The sequence below is a fragment of the Rhinopithecus bieti genome, unplaced genomic scaffold (genome assembly GCF_001698545.2).
Source record: "Rhinopithecus bieti isolate Rb0 unplaced genomic scaffold, ASM169854v2 scaffold_41644, whole genome shotgun sequence".
NCBI lineage: Eukaryota > Metazoa > Chordata > Mammalia > Primates > Cercopithecidae > Rhinopithecus > Rhinopithecus bieti.
The window spans coordinates 1521156-1543120 of NW_016817838.1; the positions used below are offsets into that span (position 1 = coordinate 1521156).

Consider the following 21965-nt stretch of genomic DNA (forward strand, 5'->3'; position numbering starts at 1 on the left):
TGCAACCTCTGCTTCCCAGGTTCAAGTAATTCTCCTGCCTCAGCCTCCGGAGTAACTGGGATTACAGATGCCCACCACCATGCCCAGATCATTTTTGTATTTTTGTAGAGATGGGATTTCACCATGTTGGCCAGGCTGCTCTTGAACTCCTGACCTGAAGTGATCCACCTGCCTCAGCCTCCCAAGGTGCTGGGATTACAGGCATGAGCCACTGTGCCCAGCCTATATATGATGTATATTTTTAAAAGTAAGTGCTTAAAAAGATTTGCAAATATGCTAGAAGTTTCTTTGGATGATAGGATGGTGTTTGTGCTTTTCTTTGGTTGTCAGGATAGTTTGTGGTTTTCTTTTGTTTCGTATTTTTGTATTTTCAAAATTTCTACAATAAGCATCTATTATGACTGAATGTGTTCCCCTAAAATGTATATGTTGAAGCCCTAATGCCTAATGTGATGGTATTCAGAGGTGGAGCCTTTGGGGGGTGATTAGGTTTGGATGAGGTCATCAGGCTGGGACTCTATGATGGGATTAATGTCCTTATAAGAAGAGGAAGAAAGACCAGAGCTCATTCTCTCTCTGCTGTGTGAGGACATAGCAGGAAGGCAGTCATCTGCAAGCCAGGAAGAGGGCAACTCACCAGAAGCTTCATCAGCCGGCACCTTGATCATGAACTTCCCAGTCTCCAGAACTAGGGGAAATAAAAGTCTGTTGTTTAGGCCACCCGGTATTATGTTACAGCAGTTCAAACAGACTAAGACAGTCTGTTTCCCAAAGAGTAAGGAAATAGGGGGTGTGAGAGTAAACAAAAGTAGGGGAAAGCCCAAGATAAATCAAAACAAAAACAAAAGAAAAGTAGCTACTGAAGGCTGAGATCCTAAAGTGCCAAGGACAGCTCCCTGGGGGAAGTCATCTCCTTGTTTACATGAAGGGTCCAAGCATCCAAGGGCTGTGCCCTAGCTGTCTTCCCAGCCACCTAAAAGAGCTCAGAGGACGTCTTACAGGCTCTGCAGCTCCTGAGTTTTGAACTGCGGAGAGCAAGAAGGTGAGGGTATCTCTTGGGCCTCACCTTTATTTATTGAAGACAAGGAGGCAAGACAGTGGCAAGGCCTGGGATTGGGGACTGGGGACACAGGCAGTCAGGTCACCCTTGCCACTTCCAGATCTGCAATGCAGAAGGGAGAGGAAGGGGGTGTGAAGAGTGAGACAAAGCCTGGGTGGAGCATCTCCTCCATCTAACAGCTGCTCAGGCAGCAACCCATGGGAGACAAATAACAGCAGAATCTGGGCCTGGAATCTGTCTTGCCTGCGCCAGGGACCCCTCTGCCAGGAGACTGTGCCCTATCTGATAAAAGTAGTGGCCTAGGAGTCAGCTATGTGAGTCTTAGTCCAACTATGCCTCAAAGAAGCTTAGTTTGGGAAACCCAATTTGATAAAAGGAACATTTTGATATGGGAGACATTTTGTTAGAATCGAGTCAAAATACAAAGTCACTATTTTAAAAAAAATTACCAGGCAGGTTATGAAAGACATACTCAATGCTTACTTACTCTGATGTTCACCCTACCCCGAGTTTCACTGGACTGTTGACCTTCACTCCATTCTTGGTTTGAACTATGCCTCTGATTCACTCTCCACTGCCAATCATCCTTGATTTCCAGAGGTGAGAGCTGGCATTGGGGTGGGGCTCAGAAGGGAAGGGAAGATGTCTGCTTAGCATATGCCACTTGATGACTAAAATATGTTATCAATTTAATAATTTGGTTTTAGGGCAAATGTCCTTCTGAATAGTGTTGTGTCAATGCATTCATAATTGAATGGCTTCTTTAATCTGCTAAAGGTATTCGAAATGCTTTCTAAACAAAGTGAGAGATCCTAGTTTAAAAAAAGGAAAAAAAGAGGTCCCAGAAGGTAAAGAAAAAGGCAACTCCATCCCAGAAGAAATACTCTAGAGTCCTTATGAGGATATGGGTAGTCTGTCTGCCTGGAATTCTGCCCCTTGGGGGCCTTCTGCCATCCCACAGGGTTTTGGTAGACAGTCACAGCACCTTGCCTGCCTTGGCTGTAAAAGGTAGGTCATGGCACAGGTATCTCAGTATCTCTCCTGTCCACATGACTGGTCCAACAGGTGTTTACATAATTCCACAAGAGATTGGGCCTGTGTGAGTCTGTTTTCTTTTGCTATAACTGAATACCTGAGACTGGGTAATTTATACATGTCGGGAAGTCTAATGTTTAGGGGCTGCATCCAATGAGGACCTTCTTGCTAGTGGGGACCCTCTGCAGAGTCCCAAAGTGGTGCAGAGCTATCATATGGTGAGAGTGCTCACTAGAAATGGCCACAATGGCTTCTATAACAGACCCATTCTTTTTTTTTTTTTTTTTTTTTGAGATGAAGTTTCACTCTCATTGCCCAGGCTGGAATACAGTGGCACAATCTCTGCTTACTGCAACCTCCGCCTCCCAGGTTCAAGTGATTCTCCTACCTCAGCCTCCCGAGTAGCTGGGATTACAGGCACAAGCCATGCCCAGCTAATTTTTGTATTTTAGTAGAGGCGGGGTTTCGCCATGTTGGCCAGGATGGTCTTGATCTCTTGACCTCATGATCCACCTCAGCCTCCCAAAGTGCTGGGATTATGGTGTGAGCCACCGCGCCTGGCCCAAATCTTCTATTTCTAAAAGTCTTCCAGTGCAAAAGCGATGTATATCTAGGTACCCGTACCGGTGAAGTATCTGACCTTTAAGGATAAAGGGACTGGGCTAGGTGGTTCACACCTGTAATCCCAGCACTTTGGGAGGGTGAGGTAGGCAGATCCCCTGAGGTCAGGAGTTTGAGACCAGCCTGGCCAACATGGTGAAACCCAATCTCTACTAAAAATACAAAAATCACCTGGGCGTGGTGGCAGGTGCCTGTAATCCCAGCTACTCAGGAGGCTGAAGCAGGAGAATCACTTGAACCCGGATGGTGGAGGTTGCAGTGAGCCGAGATTGCACCTCTGCACTCCAGCCTGGGGGATCAAGCGAGACTCTGCCCCCTCCCCCCCCAGAAAAAAGGGTAAAGGTCAGCCATCAAAGTTTCCAGAAATAAAGGACTGAGACACAGACTGCATCAGATCTTTAACCGACAGAACTGCATGCTAGAAGACAAAGGAGTGAGGTCTTCAATATTCTGAGGGAAAAAAATAGGAATTTGTACCTAGAATCCTCTACTCAGTCAAATTAGCATGTGCAAGCCATGTTGACTGAATTGAATTGGCTGGGGAGATGTGTTCCTTAGGAAGTCTTCTGTGTTAAGAGGGAACCAGGGTGCACAATGAGGCCTGATAGGTGATACACAGAAGAGAAGTAAAACCAACAAACCTGAGGAATAGATCCAGCTGCTTTCAGCAGGCAGGAGGGAGAGGACACTGGAGGAGCTTGCACAGGTGTGCAGGGAAGGTTCCTTAGAGGAGAGTCAGCAGCAACGCTGGAACAGAGGGGAAGAACAGACTTGGTGGAGAGAAGGGGTGAGAGGGCATTTAAGAGACTGCAGGCAGGACAGGAGGTTCATGCCTGTAATCCCAGCACTTGTGGAGGCTGAGGCTGGAGGATTGCTTGAGGCCAGGAGTTCCAGGCCAGCCTGGGCAACATAGCGAGACCCTATCTCTATCAAAAAAAAAAAAAAAAATAACTGGATGTGGTGGTGCATGCCTATGGTCTTAGCTACTCAAGAGGCTGAGGTGGGAGGATCACCTGAGCCCAGAAGTTCAAGGCTTCAGTGATCAGAAACGAGACTATATGGCAAAAAATAAGTATATTTATCATGAATTAAGACTGTGTGAAAATAAAGGTAGATACTGGTCTTGTGTCATTTAGGTTACTAGAATAAAAAAAATGAAAAAATCCTGTCCACCTTCAGCAAAGGAAAAGAGGCCCTTCTTATACCAGTGGTCAGTGTAACCCCTTAGAACTAGTAATAACCAACCCCCTTAATCCTCACTAGAAAAAAGAGAACGTATAACCCTAAAAATTGATGGAGCTGGACTGAATCTTCAAGTAAATATCGTGGTTTGAGAAAAATTTATAAACGCTCTCCTGAGCCAGTATTTCAAACCTTCTATGATGAACTGAATGTGCCAGTACCAGAAATTCCAGGAAAAACAAGAAATTTGTTTTTGCAATTAGCCAAGCATATAGCCCAGTCTCTCAGTGTCACTTTATGTTATGTATCAGCACAAGTGTATTATATGAATCATTATCGATCTATTGCACAGGAAGACATAAGTAGCGAAAATAAGAATGAGAACTCCCACTAATAAAAAGTGAGAGTCTCAAAGGCGGGAAATGAGAAAAGAGAGACAGACCCTCTCATATTGTTTTATATTGTTTTATACTCAGAAAAGAAAAGAGAAGTGAAACTAAAGGCAGGTAGCCTGGCGCCTAGGAACCAGACCTGAAACCAAGGAACCAGACCTGAAACCAGACCTGGGCCTGCCTGACCTAATCCTGGTAGTTAAAGATCGACCCCTGACCTAACCGGTTATGTTATCTATAGATTCCAGACATTGTATAGAAAAGACATTGTGAAACTTCCTGGTCTGTTCTGTTTCACTCTGACCACCGGTGCATGCACCCCCGTCACATACCCTCTGCTTGCTCAATCCATCACATGCAGACCCTCTTAGAGTTGTCAGCCCTTAAAAGGGACAGGAATTGCTCACTCAGGGAGCTCAGCTCTTGAGACAGGAGTCTTACTGATGTTCTCAGCCGAATAAACCCCTTCCTTCTTTAACTCGGTGTCTAAGGAGTTTTGTCTGCGGCTGGTTCTGCTACACTGTGATTGCACCACTGCACTCCAGCCTGGGCAACAGAGCCTGGGCAACCCTGTCTCTAAAAAAAAAAAGAGCATAAGTAAAAAATGAGCTGTGCAAAAATGTGCCTGTAATCCCAGCACTTTGGGAGGCTGAGGTGGGATCACTTGAGCCCAGGAGTTTGAGACCAGCCTAAGCAACATGGCAAAATCCTGTCTCTACAAAAAAAAAAAAAGAAAAAAAAAATTGGCTGGGTGTGGTGGCACACCCCTGTAGTCCCAGCTACTCAGGGGGCTAAGGTGGGATGATTGCTTGAGCCCAAGAGGTTGAGGCTGCAGTGAGCTGTGATCTTGCCACTGCACTGCAGCCTGGGTGACAGAGTGAGACCCTGTTTCAAAAAAAGAGAGAGAGAGAGAGAGACACTATGGCCTATTCCAAAGCTCAAAAGCAGGAGAGAATCCTCAAGCACTGGGAGAAGATAGGTATGCATAGCAGAAAAGAATGGAAGCTAGAGGATAATCAGAGAAAAATAGGCTGCTGGCTGTGAGTGGTGGCTTACGCCTGTAATCCCAGCACTTTGGGAGGCCAAGGCAGGCAGATCACGAGGTCAGGAGTTCAAGACCAGCCTGGCCAACATGACGAAACCTCATCTCTACTAAAAATACAGAAATTAGCCGGGTGTGGTGGCATGCCCCTATAGTCCCAGATACTCGGGAAGCTGAGGTAGGAGAATCACTTGAACCTGGGAGGTAGAGGTTGCAGTGAGCCGAGACAGTGCCATTGCACTCCAGCCTGCAACAGAGTATGACTCTGTCTCAAAAAAAAAAAAAAAAAAATAGGCTGCTGAAGTGAAATTGACTCATGCCTCAGTATCTTCAATCCTAAAATCAGGATACTGGTAGTACCTACATCAGAAAACTGTTAGTAAAATTACATGAAATAATATCTCTAAGGCACATAGCTTAATGCTGGGAACAAGTAAAATTCAATCAGTATTAGCTCTTTTTAGATAAGTTGTCCCAAATCACAGCTAGTCAGTGTTTAACTAGGATTTGAATAGAACAGCTTTTCTGACTCCAAAGCCCAGCTGGCCTCTTTATGACTGTGCTCTAGTAAGTAATAACCATCGTTTATTGAGCACAGCACTCCGTGCTCTACAATAGTTATCTCATTTAATGCTTATCACCTCCCTGAGCTGAGCACAGCTATCTCACACAACAGGAAATCCAGGGTTGTTTCACTCCCTTGCCCAGGTTCACCTGCCTGGCTCCAGTGCCTTCTTCCCAGCAGCACACTGGAGTCAGGAGGTTTGGGTCCCAGCCCCACATCTGCCACAGATCAACCTGCATCGCTGAGCCTCAGTTTCCTCATTTTTTAAATAACAGGGGCTGGGGCTGGGGGCTTTCTCTGTTTTTGTTTTGTTTTGTTTAGTTTTTTAGATGGAGTCTCTGTTGCCCAGGCTGGAGTGTAGTGGCAAGATTTCCACTCACTGCAACCTCTGCCTCCCGAGTTCAAGTGATTCTCCTGCCTCAGCCTCCTGAGTATTTGGGATTACAGGTGTGCGCCACCACACCTGCCTAACTTTTGTATTTTTAGTAGAAAGTCGGGGTTTCGCCATGTTGGGCAGACAGGTCTTGACCTCCTGACCTCAAGTGGTCCGCCTGACTTGGCCTTCCAAAGTTCTGGGATTACAGGCATGAGCCACTGCACCCAGCCTTCTAGAGTCTCTTTAGGCTCTACTGTTCTAGGAGGGTGTATTCAATGAAATCAGACAGTGCTCCAGGTAGGAGAGAGGGATCCTGAGTCAGACAGGATCCCCGTCCCCATCTGACTGCACATCAACCAACAGAGATCCAGAGGCGCTGAGAGTGGAGTCCAGGTTTCTAAAGCATTAGTCATCGTCTGCTCCCACTCCCCAGGGACCAGCAGAGATGCTGATCCAATTATGCTGAATTGATGAGGGACCTCCAGGGTGACGAAAGAGAGAGGAGATGTCAGAGGACACAATGGGAGATCTGAATAATTCAGCCTGGTGAATAGAAGCCAGGAAGGACCTGCCTTCAAGTCTCCAGTGAGTCTGGGGGCTGGCAGGGTGATAACAAGAGACCAAGGCTCAGAGTACTGGGCCCCCTGGTTCCTAGGCTTGGCTCTAACACTAAAAGCAGTATGATCTTTGTTTGACAAGTTATTTCACTTCTCCAGTCTTCAGTTTCCACATCGAAAAAATCAGGGAAGGCTGGGCGCAGTGGCTTACGTTTGTAATCCCAGCACTTTGGGAGGCCGAGGAGGGCGGACTGCTTGAGGTCAGGAGTTCGAGACCAGCCTCGCCAACATGGTGAAACCCCGTCTCTACTAAAAATACAAAAATTAGCCAGGTATGGTGGCGGGTACCTGTAATTCCAGCTACTCGGGAGGCTGAGGTAGGAGAATTAGTTGAACCCAGGAGGCGGAGGTTGCAGTGAACCGAGATCATGCCACTGCACTCTAGCCTGGGCAACAGAGCCAGACTCCATCTCAAAAAAAAACAAAAACAAAAAACACCAGGGAAAAATTTTAAAACCCACCAATTTATATAAAGACATGTAATATTATAGCTAAAAACTAGAAATGGGAAGAACTGCTAAGTGGGCTTGGGAGCACGGAGTTGATGCAACAGAATCTTGAAATGCTATTTAGAAAGTGGAATAACTAACATTTACTGAGCACTAACTACATGTCAGGCACTTGGCAGACAGAGAGAGGTCTTTACATGCATAAGCTCATTTAATATCCTCAAGGGTCTTTTGAGGTAGGTATTATTATCACCATTCTTCCTTTTTTTTCTTTTTGAGACGGGGTCTTGCTTTGTCACCAAGGCTGCAGTACAGTGGTAAGATCTCAGCTCACTGCAACCTCTGCCTGCTGGGTTCAAGTTATTCTCCTGTCTCAACTTCCCGAGTAGCTGGGACTACAGGTGTGCGCCACCATGCCCAGCTAATTTTTGTATTTTTAGTAGAGACAGGATTTCACCATGTTGGCCAGGCTGGTCTCGAACTCCTGGCCTCAGGTGATCTGCCTGCCTTGGCCTCCGAAAGTGTTGAGATTACAGGCCTGAGCCACTGTGCCCGGCTCTCACCATTTTTTCAGATAAGTTCACTGAGGCCATGAGAAGTTAAGTCACCTAACTAGTTTATACTTGATGATGTCAGGACTCAAGTTCAAAGGTCCATCTAACTCCAAAGCTCACACTGCGAACCTTTACTTATACACTAGTGTTGAAGACTGTTGGATGTAAGGACTATAAGAAACAGAGATGTAGGCCAGGCATGGTGGCTCATCCCTGTAACCCCAGCACTTTGGGAGGCCGAGGCTGGTGAATTGCTTGAGTCCAAGAGTTTGAGACCAGCCTGCACAGCATGGCAAAACCCCATCTCTTACAAAAAATACAAAAATTGGCTGTGTGCGGTGGCCCACACCTGTAATCCCAGCACTTTGGGGAATTGAGGCAGGAGGACTGCTTGAGCCTAGGAGTTAAAGACCAGTTTGGGCAACATGGCAAGACCCTGTCTTTAAAAAAAAAAAACACAAAACAAAAAAATACAAAAATTAGCCAGGCATGGTGGCAAGTGCCTGTAGTCCCAGCTACTAGGGAGGCAGAGGAGGTGGAGGGATCAATTAAGCCCATGAGCTTGAGGCTGCAGTGAACTGAGATCGTGCACCACTGCACTGCACTCCAGCCTGGGTCACAGAGCAAGACCCTGTCAAAAAAAAAAAAAAAAAAAGGGAATGGTGGATTAGCCTGTGCGGGACAAAATGGAGCTCGAGGCCATGAGCAGATACAGCAGCCCGGTGAACCCAGCTGTCCTCCCCCATCTGACTGTGGTGCTTTTGGCCATCGGCATGTTGTTCACCGCCTGGTTCTTCATTTACGAGGTCACCTCTACCAAGTACACTCGTGATATCTAAAAGAGCTCCTCATCTCTTTGGTGGCCTCACTCTTCACGGGCTTTGGAGTCCTCTTCCTGCTGCTCTGGGTTGGCATCTACGTGTAAGCGCCCAAGGGTAACAACCAGATGGCGTCACTGAACCCCTACTTTTGTAAATTACTTTTTTTTTTTTTACTGTTGCTGGAAGTGTCCCACCTGCTGCTCACAATAAAGGCAGATGTATGGCAAAAGAAAAAAAAAGGAAGGATGGAAATAGAGAAGTACATATATGTAACAGTGTTAAGCGGGAAATAAACCTCCAGAGTGATTGTGGGCCAATGCAGTGGCTCACGCCTGTAATCCCAGCAGTTTGGGAGGCTGAGACAGGCAAATCACTTGAGGCCAAGAGTTCCAGACCAGCCTGGCCAACATGCAAACCCCGTCTCTACCAAAAACATAAAAATTAGCCAGGTGTGGTGGCGGGCGCCTGTAATCCCAGCTACTTGGGAGGCTGAGGCAGGAGAATCACTTGAACCCAGGCAGTGGAGGTTGGAGTGAGCCAAGATAGTGCCACTGCACTCCAGCCTGGATGACAGAGGGAGGCCCCATCTCAAAAAAACGACCAATAACAAGAACAAAAATCAGAGTGATTGTGATAACATAAGAATGTTGGTGTCAACATTAGATTTGGACATTTGTAAATAATAGGCAATTTAGGATGCTGGGAACTTACAGCTTAGATATTTATGCTTAACTTTTTTTTTTTTTTTTTTTTTTTTTTTGAGACAGAGTTCCGCTCTTGTTGCCCAGGCTGGAGTGCAATGGTGTGATCTCGGCTCACTGCAACCTTCGCCTCCTGGGTTCTAGCGATTCTCCTGCCTCAGCCTCCTGAGTAGCTGGGATTACAGGCGTGCACCACCACGCGCACTAATTTTGTATTTTTAGTAGAGACAGGGTTTCACCATGCTGGTGTCGAACTCCTGATCTCAGGTGATCTGCCCGCCTCGGTCTCCCAAAGTACTGGGATTACAGGTGTGAGCCACCCTATGCACCACCCATAGCGCCTGGCCCTATGATTGACTTTTTGGTAGTAGAGATGATGATATCTGAGTAAGTACAGATGATAGGGCCTTTCTAGTCCTAATACAGAACTTTCTAGATAAGCAGACAAGGAAGGCACAGCTGCCCTTCTTCACTACTGGGAAGACTGGAAATCTGACCACACAGCTCCTGCCTCAAGCTTTTCAGTCACTTCATATTGCCTACAGCTCTGGTTCTCAACCTTGACCGTAGATTGGAATCACTTGAGAAACTTTACAAATAGCTGATGTCTGAGTTTATTCCCAGCTATGGCCGTAGCTTTGGCATGGGGAGTTTTGAAATCTCTTCAAGAGATTCCAATGTGTAGCAACATTTGAAAGCCACTGGCCTAGAGGATAAAGGCACAGCTCCTTCACTTAGCATAGAAGGTCCCTTCCGATTTCTTTAGCATGCTCTCCCATATGTTTTATTCTACAATCCAGTTACAATGTCCTGAACATGCTGCACCTTGCTTTTTACATGCCTTTACCTTATTTCTTCTGCCTGGATTGCCTTTCTTCCCCCTCATCCATCTGGAAAACTCCATTCATCTTCAATACTGTGGCAAGCCAGCCTCCAAGATGGCCCCAGTCATCCTTACCTCCTGGTTTTCATGTTCCTGTATAATGCTCTACTGCACTGAATAGGGCTGACTTGTGTAATAATATGATATTGTAGAAATGATGATGGAGTGTGACTTCTGAGGATGGGTTTTTTAAATTATTTATTTATTTATTTATTTATTTTTTCGAGACAGTGTCTCACTCTGTTGCCCAGGCTGAAGTGCAGTGGCACGATTTTGGCTCACTGCAACCTCCGCCTCCCAGGTTCAAGTGATTCTCCTGCCTCAGCCTCCTGAGTAGCCGGGACTACAGGCACATGCCACCATGCCTGGCTAATGTTTTTTGTTTTGTATTTTTTGGTAGAGACGGGGTTTCACCACATTGGCCTGGCTGTTCTTGAATTCCTGACCTTGTGATCCACCTGCCTCAGCCTCCCAACGTGCTGGGATTACAGGTGTGGGCCACCGCGCCCGGCATGAGGATGGATTATAAAAGAAACTGTAGCTTCCATCTGACTCTCTCTTGGATCCTCTGCTTTGGGAGAAGCTATCTGCCAAGTCTTGAGCATCAGCCCTGTGGAGAGCTCCACATGGTGAGGAACTGAGGCCTTTTGCCAACAGCCACATGAATGCACCATCTTGGAAATGGATCCTCCAGCCCCACTCAAGCCTTCGGATGCCAGCTGATGCCTTGACTGCAGCCTCACAAGAGACCTTCAGGTGGAACCACCCAACTATGCCACTCCCAAATTCCTGAGCCATAGACAATGTGAGATGTTTGTTGTTCTAAGCTGTTAAAATTTTGGAATAATTTCTTAGGCAGTAATAGATAGTAAATAAACAAACCACATTCAAGTATATAACACTCTGTGAAGCCTTCTTAGCCCTCTCCGCTGCTGAACTGAACTGAACACCCTGTGCCACTTATGAGCCATACACATCCCCTATTATAGCACTCATCACATGAGCCCTAACTGTTGACTGGCCCTTCTTGCCCTTAGGTTCAATTCCACAAGGACAGGGCTGGCTGTAGTGCAGGCATCAGTGTGCCTGTAGAATATAGGAACGTGCGTGAGAACTGCCATCTGAGTCATTTCCTATAGGCCTTCTAGCCCAGGCTGCTTCTTATACAAAAGCTTCAAAAGCTGTGCATGGTGGCACACACCTGTAGTCCCAGCTACTTGGAAGGCTGAGGCAGGAGGACCGCTTGAGCACAGGAGTTTGAGGCTGCGGTGAGCTGTGATTGTGCTCCTGCACTCCAGCCTGGGCAACAGAATAAGATCCCATCTCTTAAAAAAAAAAAAAAGACTCAAAACTCCATGGTACAGTTGCCAGAAATCATGGATGTCATGGTGAAAGGGTGGGTCCTGAGGATTTTCTTAATAATCCAACAAAATCCTGGCATCCATGGATGTATCTAGAACACTAGACTACAAATCAGAAGATCTGGATTTTAATTCAAGTCTGCCAACTACCTGCTGAATTTCTTTGAGCTCTGGTTTCCTCATGGACCAAATAACTTAAGGCCTCTTCCAATTCTAAAATTTAATGATTCTGTATTTTCAGCTAGCGATTACTCTTATTTTATAAAATAGGCTAGTAGGCCAGGTGCAGTGGCTCACGCATATAATCCCAGCACTTGGGGAGGCCAAGGCGGGCAGATCACGAAGTCAGTGGTTCAAGACCAGCCTGGCTAACATGGTGGAACCCCGTCTCTACTAAAAATACAAAAATTAGCCAGGCGTGGTGATGGGCACCTGTAATCCCAGCTACTTGGGAGGCTGAGGCAGGAGAATCGCTTGAACCCGGGGGGCAAAGGTTGCAGTGAGCTGAGACCACATCATTGAACTTCAGCCTGGGTGACAGAGTGAGACTCCATGTCAAAAAAAAAAAGAAAGAAAATAGACTAGTAGGCTTATATCATAGCAAGGATTCTCAACTTCACTGTGTATTAGGAAGTAATATTCCTGGAACTTACACACACGTACACACCTGGGCCCCCTTCAGACCTTCTGAATCAGCATCTCTGGATCTCTAGAGTCATGGCCAGGGTATCTGTATCTTTATTTCTATTTTATTTATTTGAGATGGAGTCTTGCTGTGTTACCCAGGCTGAAGTGTAGTGACATGATCTTGGCTCACTATAACCTCTGTCTCCTGGGGTCAAGTGATTCTACTGCCTCAGCCTCCTGAGTAGCTGGGATTACAGGCGTGCCTCACCACACCCGGCTAATTTTTGTATTTTTAGTAGTATTTTTAGGGGTTTTACCATGTTGGCCAGACTGGTTTCAAACTCCTGACCTCAAATGATCCACTTGCCTTGGCCTCCTAAAATGCTGGGATTACAGGCATGAGCCACTGTGTCTGGCCTGTATTTTTATACAGTTCCCAAGTGATTTGGATGTGCATCTAGAGCTGAGAATCACTAATCTATAATATTTAGGCTAGAGATTTTAAAAATTTTCTGCCAGCTGGTTGGCTCTGCAGTTTACAGGGTACAGTACTAATGGATTTGTCCCCTGAATTGTTCACTTTATACAAGGTGTATGAATGAATGGAGCCCATGTTTACTGCTAGAAAAACAATTCAAGGTGTACATTTTACTGTCAGAACTCAGTCTGGTCTTCAATTAAAACAGCTCTTGGACCTAACTGCATAGTGCATTTAGCTGGATATCAAGTTGTGGGCTACTTTAGCCTACCTAAGGTCAAGAACCTTTCTCCTATTGTGAGATAGTAATGACCAGGAGTTAAGAGCACTGACTCTGGGCCCGGCACAGTGGCTCACACCTGTAATCCCAGCACTTTGGGAGGCTGAGGCAGGCAGATCACCTGAGGCCAGGAGTTTGAGACCAGGCTGGCCAACATGGTGAAACCCCATCTCTACTAAAAATACAAAAATGAGCTTGGCATGGTGGAGTGCACCTGTAGTCCCAGCTACTTGGGAGGCTGAAGCATGAGAATTGCTTGAACCTGGGAGGTGGAGTTTGCAATGAGCAGAGATCACGCCACTGCAATCCAGCCTGGGCGACAGAGTGAGACTCTGTCTCAAAAAAAAAAAAAAAAAAAAAAAAAAAAAACCCCAAAATCCCCACTGACTTTGGAGCCAAACCACTTAGGTTTAAATACTGGTTCTAGCACTTGCATGCTTGGTGACTTGGCTAGGCTAGAAATCTTTCTGAACTTCACCTTCATGATCCACAAAACGAGGCTAACACGCACTATCTTACTGGAACATTGTTAGGATTAAATGATACAATGCAGGGTATCTGGCTAGAATAAGTGCTCATTAAGAAGTAGCACATTAAGACAAAACAAAAATATGGCACTTTTTATACTTAACAGCAACGTATACATGTCTAGTGCTTTGACATCTTACATTAAGCCCATCCCTAATCCCACCCAAAAAATTCTGAGGTGGGCAAGGTAGACGCAGTGACCCCATTTTGCAGAAAAAGAAACAAAGGCTCAGAAAGATTCACTGGCTCCAGATCAAACGACAAAAGAAAAATGTCAGAGTCTGGATTCCAACCTGGGTGTGATTCCATGAAGATGAATAATTATATATACACACTTGGCAGGCTGAGCATCTCGGGGCCATCTGGCTTAACAGGCTGAAGAGGACTGTATTTCTGATCAGCTTCTTTTTTTAGATGAAAGCAAGATGGGAAAAATAAGCTGGCAAACTGCGTTCCCTCATTTTCAACACTGGTGTGATTTGTGCTCAGTTCTGCACTCCTTCTAACTCCCAAATGCTACTTATCCGTGCAACTTAGAAGTTCGCTCCAGCTGCCTTGGCTGTGCTGCTGCTGGCTCTGTCCTGGCCCCACAGCTGGGACCTGGGAAAACCAAAAGAAAAGGAAGCAGAGGCAGCTGGAGATGTCAGAGGGCTGGGGGAGCTCCAGCTGTTCCCAAGTCTGTCTGGGGAATGAGAGCTGATGGGGAGCCGGGGCCAGGGATCTCGGTCCCCCATGTCAGTCAACAGGAGGATGCTCTTTCCTGTCCAACAGATGGGCCCTGCTCCTGGAATAATGTGATAAAGGGCAATACTAAATCTGGCACAGACTGAATTTCTCTTGGGGAACAGGAGGCCAAGAGATCAAATGTTAGTCGAATTTAATCAAGAAGGCTTTCATGGAAGACGGGGGATTAGAACTGGGCCTAAAGCATTAGCAAGATTTGGATGTGCAGAAAGGAGGTGGGGAAGCTCCGCAGGCAAGAAAAACCTCAGGAGAGCTGGGCGTGGTGGCTCATGCCTATAATCCCAGCACTTTGGGAAGCCGAGGTAGGCGGATCACTTGACGTCAGGCGTTTGAGACCAGCCTGGCCAACATGGTGAAACCCCATCTCTACTAAAATACAAAAATTAGCAGGGTGTGTTGGTGAGCTCCTGTAATTCCAGCTACTCGGGAGGCTGAGGCAGCAGAATCACTTGAACCTGAGAGGCGGAGGTTGCAGTGAGCTGAGATCGTACCACTGCACTCCAGCCTGCATGACATTTTGTTTGGGGAATGGGTGGGTAAATGAAGGGCACTGTGGGAAGAGTGCACATTAAGAAGTAGAAGACAGGCCGGGTGCAGTGGCTCACACCTGTAATTCCAGCACTCTGGGAGGCTGAGGAGGGCAGATCACGAGGTCAGGAGATCGAGACCATCCTGGCAAATACGGTGAAACCCTATCTCTACTAAAAATACAAAAAAAATTAGCCGGACACGGTGGCGGGCGCCTGTAGTCCCAGCTACTCCGGAGGCTGAGGCAGGAGAATGGCGTGAACCCGGAAGGTGGAGCTTGCAGTGAGCCGAGATCATGCCACTGCACTCCAGCCTGGGCGACAGAGCGAGACTCTGTCTCAGAAAAAAACAAAATAGTAGAAGACAGGAGAGGAGAGGCAAGGTCAGAAAGAACGAAGAAGTGCAGTACGATTCTACAGGAAAGGGGAAGCTGGGCGCGGTGGCTCATGCCTGTAATCTCAGCACTTTGGGAGGCCAAGATGGGGGATCAAATGAGGTCAGATGCTTGAGACCATTCTGGCCAACATGGTGAAACTCCATGTCTACTAAAAATACAAAAATTAGCTGGGTGTGGTGGTGCATGCCCATAATCCCAGCTACTCAGGAGGCTGAGGCAGGAGCACTGCTTGAACACGGAAGGCAGAGGTTGCAGTGAGCTGAGATCGCACTGTTGCACTCCAGCCTGTGCGACAGCAGAAAACTCCTCAAAAAAAAAAAAAAAAAAAAAGGAAAGGGGAGTCCTGGAAATCTGTGACAACTCAATGACAGAGATGCTGAACGCCAGAACTGAAAGGGCCTTAGAGACCGGCCAATTCAACAACCAGCAACCCATGTCTCAATTTATAGATAAGGAAACTAAAGTCGAAAGGAAAACCACACACACTCACACGCACATGCACACGTACACGTCACAGAGCAAGCAGGTGATAGAGGCAAGAACCCAGGGCTCCAGACAACCGGTCTGGTCCTCTTACCATTAGACCATCTTGCCAGGCTGGTATTTTCATGCAAAGGCGGCATTTCAGGCAGATCTGGCAGCGGAATGCAGTGGGGAAAGAGAGATTACAGTCCAGAAGACTGTGAAACGAGCCCAGGGGTGAGCTGGCAGGACAGCAGGCTCAAACAAGATGGAAAGGATGGGCTGAGTGGGAGAACCACCAAGAGTGAAGAAACAGGAGGACTTGCCAGGAAACTATGAGGAAGGGAGTTGTGCGGAGCCAATTCACCGGCCATCTGCAGGCCTGGGGGTTTCCCCTGAGGAGGTCACCAGGCAGTCTGACCTCAGCTGGTGTCAAAGGCAGCAGACAAAAATTAACACAACTAGCCTCTGCTACAAAGCCCCTGTCCCCAGCTCCTCCCTTTGGCCAACCTCTCCACAGATCTGTTTCTTCCTTTTGACATTTTAGGGTCTTCAGTTTGCAGCTGATGCATAGATGTATGTGTTTGGATGATCTGATGTGAAATTAAAACCCAAACCAGAACCTAAGAGTGTGGACTCTTCCAGGTGGAAAAGCAAGCAAAGCTAGAACTAAGGTGGGGATTTTGATTTTTCATGTGAGGACCAGGGATAGAAGAGCAAAAAGAATGGGAAACTATCTCTCCACCCAGCTCCACCCTGACATGAGGACACAATAGTAGCAGGTGGCTGGCAGTTAGGAGGGTCCACTCAAGGAAGGTAACCGTGAGACTGTAGAAGCTGGAATAAAAATTTAGACCAATGGTCAGGCATGGTGACTCACGCCTATAATCCTAGCACTTTGGGAGGCTGCGGTGGGAGGATCACTTATCCCAAGGGTTCGAGACCAGCTTGGGCAACATAGGGAGACCCTATTTTTACAAAAAAAATTTTTTGAAATTAGCCAAGCATGGTGGCGCATGCCTGTAATCCCAGTTACTTGGGAGACTGAGGCAGGAGGATAGCTTGAGACTGGCAAGGAGGACAGCTTGAGACTGGAAATTCAAGGCTTCAGTGAGCTATGAACCCACTACTGCACTCCCGCCTGGGTAACAGAGCAAGACTCAGACAAGAAGGAAAGGAAGGGGAGGGGAGGGGAGGGGAAGGAGAAAGAGAAAGAAAGGAGAGAAAGAAAAAAGAGAGAGAAAGGAAGGAGGAAAGGAAGGAGGAAGGAAGAAAGGAAGGAGGAAGGAAGGAAGGAAGGGAGGAAAAGAGTGAAAGGAAGGAAGGAAGGAAAGAAAGAAAGAGAGAGAAATAAAGGAAGGAAGGAAGAAAAAGAGAAAAAGAACTTAGACCAAGACCACTGGGGCCATTGAACCTAACCTTACAGCTATGTAAGGCTAGGTTCAAATGAAACAAGACTGGTAATAGCTAATGTTTATTAAGTCCTTAATCTAGCCACCATGCTAAGTGCTTTACCTGCATTATTTCATTTAATTATCACAACCACCTTGTGCGTTAAATACTATTAGAATCCCCATTTTACAAATAAGAACATTAAAGGCCATAGAAGCGAATGGGTTAGCATAAAGCCACAGGGCTAATAGTGTTGGAGCTGTCTGATTTCAAAGACTGTGTTCTTAGTCCCTGAACTGCTCATACCTGTAACCCCAGTCTTTTGGGAGGCTGAGGCAGGAGGATCACTGGAGCCCAGGAGTTTGAGACCAGCCCTGGCAACACAGACAGACCACTGTCTTTACAAAAAATAAACAAAACATTAGCCGGGTGTGGTGGTATGCACCTGTAGTCACAGCTACTTGGAAGGCCGAGGTGGGAGGATTGCTTAAGGCTGGGAGGTTGAGGGTACAGTGAGCAGTGATCATGCCACTGCACTCCAGCCTGGGCAACAGAGTGAGACTGTCTCAAAAACAAAGAACAAACAACCTCCTCCACGCCATCAACCAAGTACCTGACCCACAGTTTCTGGTGGAGCCATTTTTCTCCCCCAACCCATTTCTCAATATCGCTGAGGATGTCACTGAAACTCAACACAGGTCATGTAGAAGTTGCTGAAGATCTTGATATTTTTTAGTTAATTGATCATGAGATTAATACATTCCCTATATCCTGAGAGTTTGAAGAAATGGGAGAAACTGCAAAGCCAAGTATGTATATTAGGGTTGACAGTACAGTAATTAAGAGCTCAGATTTTATTAGTCAGGCACGGTGGTGTGCGACTGTGGTCCCAGCTACTCAGGAGGCTGAGGAAGGCAGATGGATTGAGGCTGGGAGGTCGAGGCTGCAGTGAGCTGTGATCACGCCACTGCACTCCAGCCTGGGTGACAAGAGACCATCTCAAGAAAACAAAACAAAACAAAAACCTTGGCTGGGCGCAGTGGCTCGTGCCTGTAATCCCAGCACTTTGGGAGGCTGAGGTGGGTGGATCCCCTGAGGTCAGGAGTTCGAGACCAGCCTGACCAACATGGTGAAACCCCATCTCTACTAAAAATACAAAAATTAGCTGGGCGTGGTGGTGCATGCCTATAATCCCAGCAACTCTGGAGGCTGAGGAAGGAGAATCGCTTGAACCTGGAAGATGGAGATTGCAGTGAGCCGAGATCATGCTATTGTATTCCAGCCTGGGCAACAAGAGCAAAACTCCATCTCAAAAAAAACCTCAAACTTTGATGCCTACGTCCCAGCTTTGCCAAATTCTTGCTGAGAACCTGATGAAATCATTTCTTGAAGCCTCTGCTTCCTCTACATAAAATGAGGCCAATGCCACCTGAGCTAGTGGGGTTACCGTGAGAAGTGAAATGATGCATGTCAGCCCAGAGCACAGTCCTGACACACAGCTACAATTATCATCCTTAGCACCCTCATTGTCACTGTGCCCTGCAGCTATGGCCAAGGACAGCTGCCCTCTGCACCTGGTTATGATGGGATAGAAAGTGAGCTTCCTAATGAGGATGAGTCCCAAACATACAATATGGCCTCTCTTGTCCCTCTGTCACTTTGTGGGCCTAGGGATAAGTGGTGCTCCAGAAAAAAGGGGGGTAGATGAAGGTCCCCACAAGGTCAAGACAGGGAGTTGGAATCCATCATTTGACATTTCAAGAGCCCAATAGAATTTTTGAGGAAGGACAAGAGGGTGAGCTGTGTCAGAATGCATAGTGGAAAGGGGCTCGGGGATTGTGTTAGGGACACAGCAAGAATCCAACCAGCCTTAGTCTGAGAAGTCCAGAAGTGGAAGGGCTACTTACTTATCTTCCTTCCTAACTGGCTTACTATCCCATGCACAGAAACTTCACATTATACCACCAGGAGGCCTCCATAGGCACAGAGTCCTGCAGTGGGATGGGGAATGAGAAGATGCCAAAGAAACCCAAGACATTCTCTTTCTGGAAAAGATTCACTAGGATGCAATTTATCAGCACATGTCAGTTACCACCAGGATTTCCTTGCTTATCTAAAGGCCATGTATCAGGTGTCCTTCAGTCCCCTGGAAGCTAACCAAAAACCAGAACGAGGGACCAAAGGCCTTGTGATACCCCTTCTGGAGCAGTCAGAGGACTATGAAGCCCATGCACTAAAGGTGACATACCTTAGCTGCAAGAGAGTCCCTAAAACCCTCGCTCACTGACTGCCTTGTTTCCCCTTAGACATAGTTTTAAATAATGTGGCTGATTTATCAGTCCCTTGCTCATCGAGAGTCATAAACTTGAAGTGGCCAGGGAGGGCTGCTAGGGGCTGGTGCACTGAAGAGCAACAGTTGCAGCCTGACCACAAGTGAGGCAAGACCAACTCTGAACAGCAATGCAGCACAGGGGGCAACCCCATGCAAGTCTGGTCACAAATATTCTGGCTCTCTTGGGATGGCATGGGATGTTAGGAATGGCCACAGGACGTGCTTTGGCTTATGACATGTGAACAGAAATAACAAGAGTCACACCTGGGCAGAAGCTCTCAGAGCTAGCAGGTGATTCATCAGGCTTTCTCCCCTGCTCCACCATGGTGAACAGCAACACTTCCTGATAATGGCAGCTCTACTAGCCTGGATCCTAGAGTGAGGATAAAAACGATGCAGACCGGAGCCTGCAGCCAATCAAAGAGCATGAGTGGCATGGGCAAGAAATAAACTTTCGTTGTTTTTAGTGTTGCCTATTACCACCATACAACCTAGTCTATCCTGATTGGAACATCCTAAAAGGTTGAATGAGGTCAGCTCACTTTGATTAAAAAGTGTGTGTGTTATCTTTTTGGTAGAATTACCATTCAAAATAATCAATATTATATTTTGCTGCCTCTAGGATAATTTTCAATTATATGGAAAATTCACATACTCCAGTGTTTGCTGGATAAATGAGTGATTACCAGAACATGAATTGAATGAAAGAAAGGGATCTAGTTTCTGAAACACTCCCTTCACTAGGGAGGCTCCAGGTCTCTTGTTCACAGTTTTGTGAAAGTTACCTGCGTTATTTATGGAGCTAAGGTAGAAGCTGGATCTCCTGTGCTACTGCCAGAACCGGCCTCTCAGCATTTGTGGAACCAGCACAAGGGTGGCGTATGCTCAGGATTGGCCTACAGTTGGTTCTGCAAGTGCTGAGGGGCTCTGGTGCCCAAGTGGTAGTTGAAAGGCCCCATTATATATGTGTCTATGCTCTTAGAGAAGGAAATCTATGGGCTGGGCATGGTGGCTCATGCCTGTAACCCCAGCACTTTGGGAGGCCGAGGCAGGTGGATCATCTGAGGTCAGGAGTTTGTGACCAGCCTGACCAATATGATGAAACCCCATCTCTACTAAAAAAATTCAAAAATTAGCTGGGTGTGGTGGCATGCACTTATAGTCCCAGCCAATCAGAAGGCTGAGACAGGAGAATTGCTTGAACCTGGGAGGCGAAGGTTGCAGTAAGCTGAGATCACGCCACTGCACTCCAGCCCGAGTGACAAAGTGAGACTGCATCTCAAAAAAAAAAAAAAAAAAAAAAGACAGAAATCTATGATGTGTTCTTGAGTAAAAGAGCAAGCCAACAACTTCTTCAGAATATATGGTCTTTTTAAGCATACATGGCACATTTACAACACTGATCTCACACTAGGCCAACTACCAAGTTTCAACAAATTTTGAAGGATGGAAACCATATGGGTCATTTTCTCTGACCACAAAGCAATCAAGCTAGAAAAGAAAAATTATAACTAGAAAAAATCTCATGTTTGGAAGGTAGGAAACATACTTTCCAGGAACCCATGGGTTATACATCCTCTCACTTAATCCCCCTAACTATTCATAATGCAGACCCTCATTTTAGAAACACAGGAGCTGAGATAAGAAAGAGAATACCATTTGCTCAAATTTACCCAGTTGGCAGTGGTGGAGCCAGGACTCAAAACCAGGCTCTGTAACTCTAGAGCCCAGGACTTTAATGACACCCTGCTTATGCTATGTCTCATGGGAATTCACAGATCGTCCCCCACAGCCTCAACGATCTGCTGTTTCACCTCTTAAAATGGCCAGCCATTGACAGGTGGAGACCTAGGCCCAGTCTGCTCTGGTGGCCCTGACCATGGGCCATTGTGTAGAGATGCATTTCCCTTTTGCTCTTGCCTACTTGGACTGAGGCACGAAGTCCTGAGTAGTGTAGAGGGGAGTTTCAGTTTGATGCCCCCAAATAGCTTTGAACTGGATCCCTAAGAAGACTTCCTTCCTTTTAAAGTTTGTTTCCCACATGGGTCCAAGTAGTAAGCGAACACAGAAGAAAGACAGAAGGAAGTCAATTCCAGATGGCTCTCCATCTTGCTCTCCTGCACATTAAACAGAAAATTCCAACATAACATTAAGCAAACAAGAGTATTAATATCATTCACATTATAAATGGAACAGAATGGAAATTCAGTCTGTATCTGACTTAAATTTGGGGCGAGGTCCTCAGAGCCAGAAAACAGACAATAAAAGCACCCTGATTCTGAGCGAGTTGGAGGTTTATAATATTTGAGGCAAGAAAAATGACCAAGGTACTCCTAGGCCTCTCTGGGAGGTTCCTTCTGGGTTTTAAAATTTTATTTATTTAAAATGTTTCTCTTTCTTTCTTTCCTTCTTTCTTTTTTCTTTCTTTCCTTTTCTTTTCTTTTTCTCTTTCTCTCTCTTTCCCTCCCTTCCTCCCTCCCTCTCTCTCGCTCTCTCTTTCTTTCATTCTTTCTTTTTTAAGACAGAGTCTTGGCCGGG

General features: G+C 46.4%; 1 protein-coding gene and 1 pseudogene across 1 annotated transcript in view; one reads left to right on the forward strand and one right to left on the reverse strand.

The window, feature by feature from the left end:
* Nucleotides 1–3420: 3420 nt before the first annotated feature.
* The window catches only part of PAFAH2 (platelet activating factor acetylhydrolase 2), a 63325-nt gene continuing 44780 nt past the window's right edge, over nt 3421–21965 (reverse strand). Inside the window, exon 12 of the mRNA XM_017856196.1 lies at nt 3421–3463. Within this exon, the coding sequence (XP_017711685.1) occupies nt 3441–3463 (23 nt within the window). The 3' untranslated portion in view covers nt 3421–3440. The remainder of the gene's footprint in view (nt 3464–21965) is intronic.
* On the forward strand, nt 8580–8875 carry LOC108518050 (transmembrane protein 258 pseudogene; annotated as a pseudogene).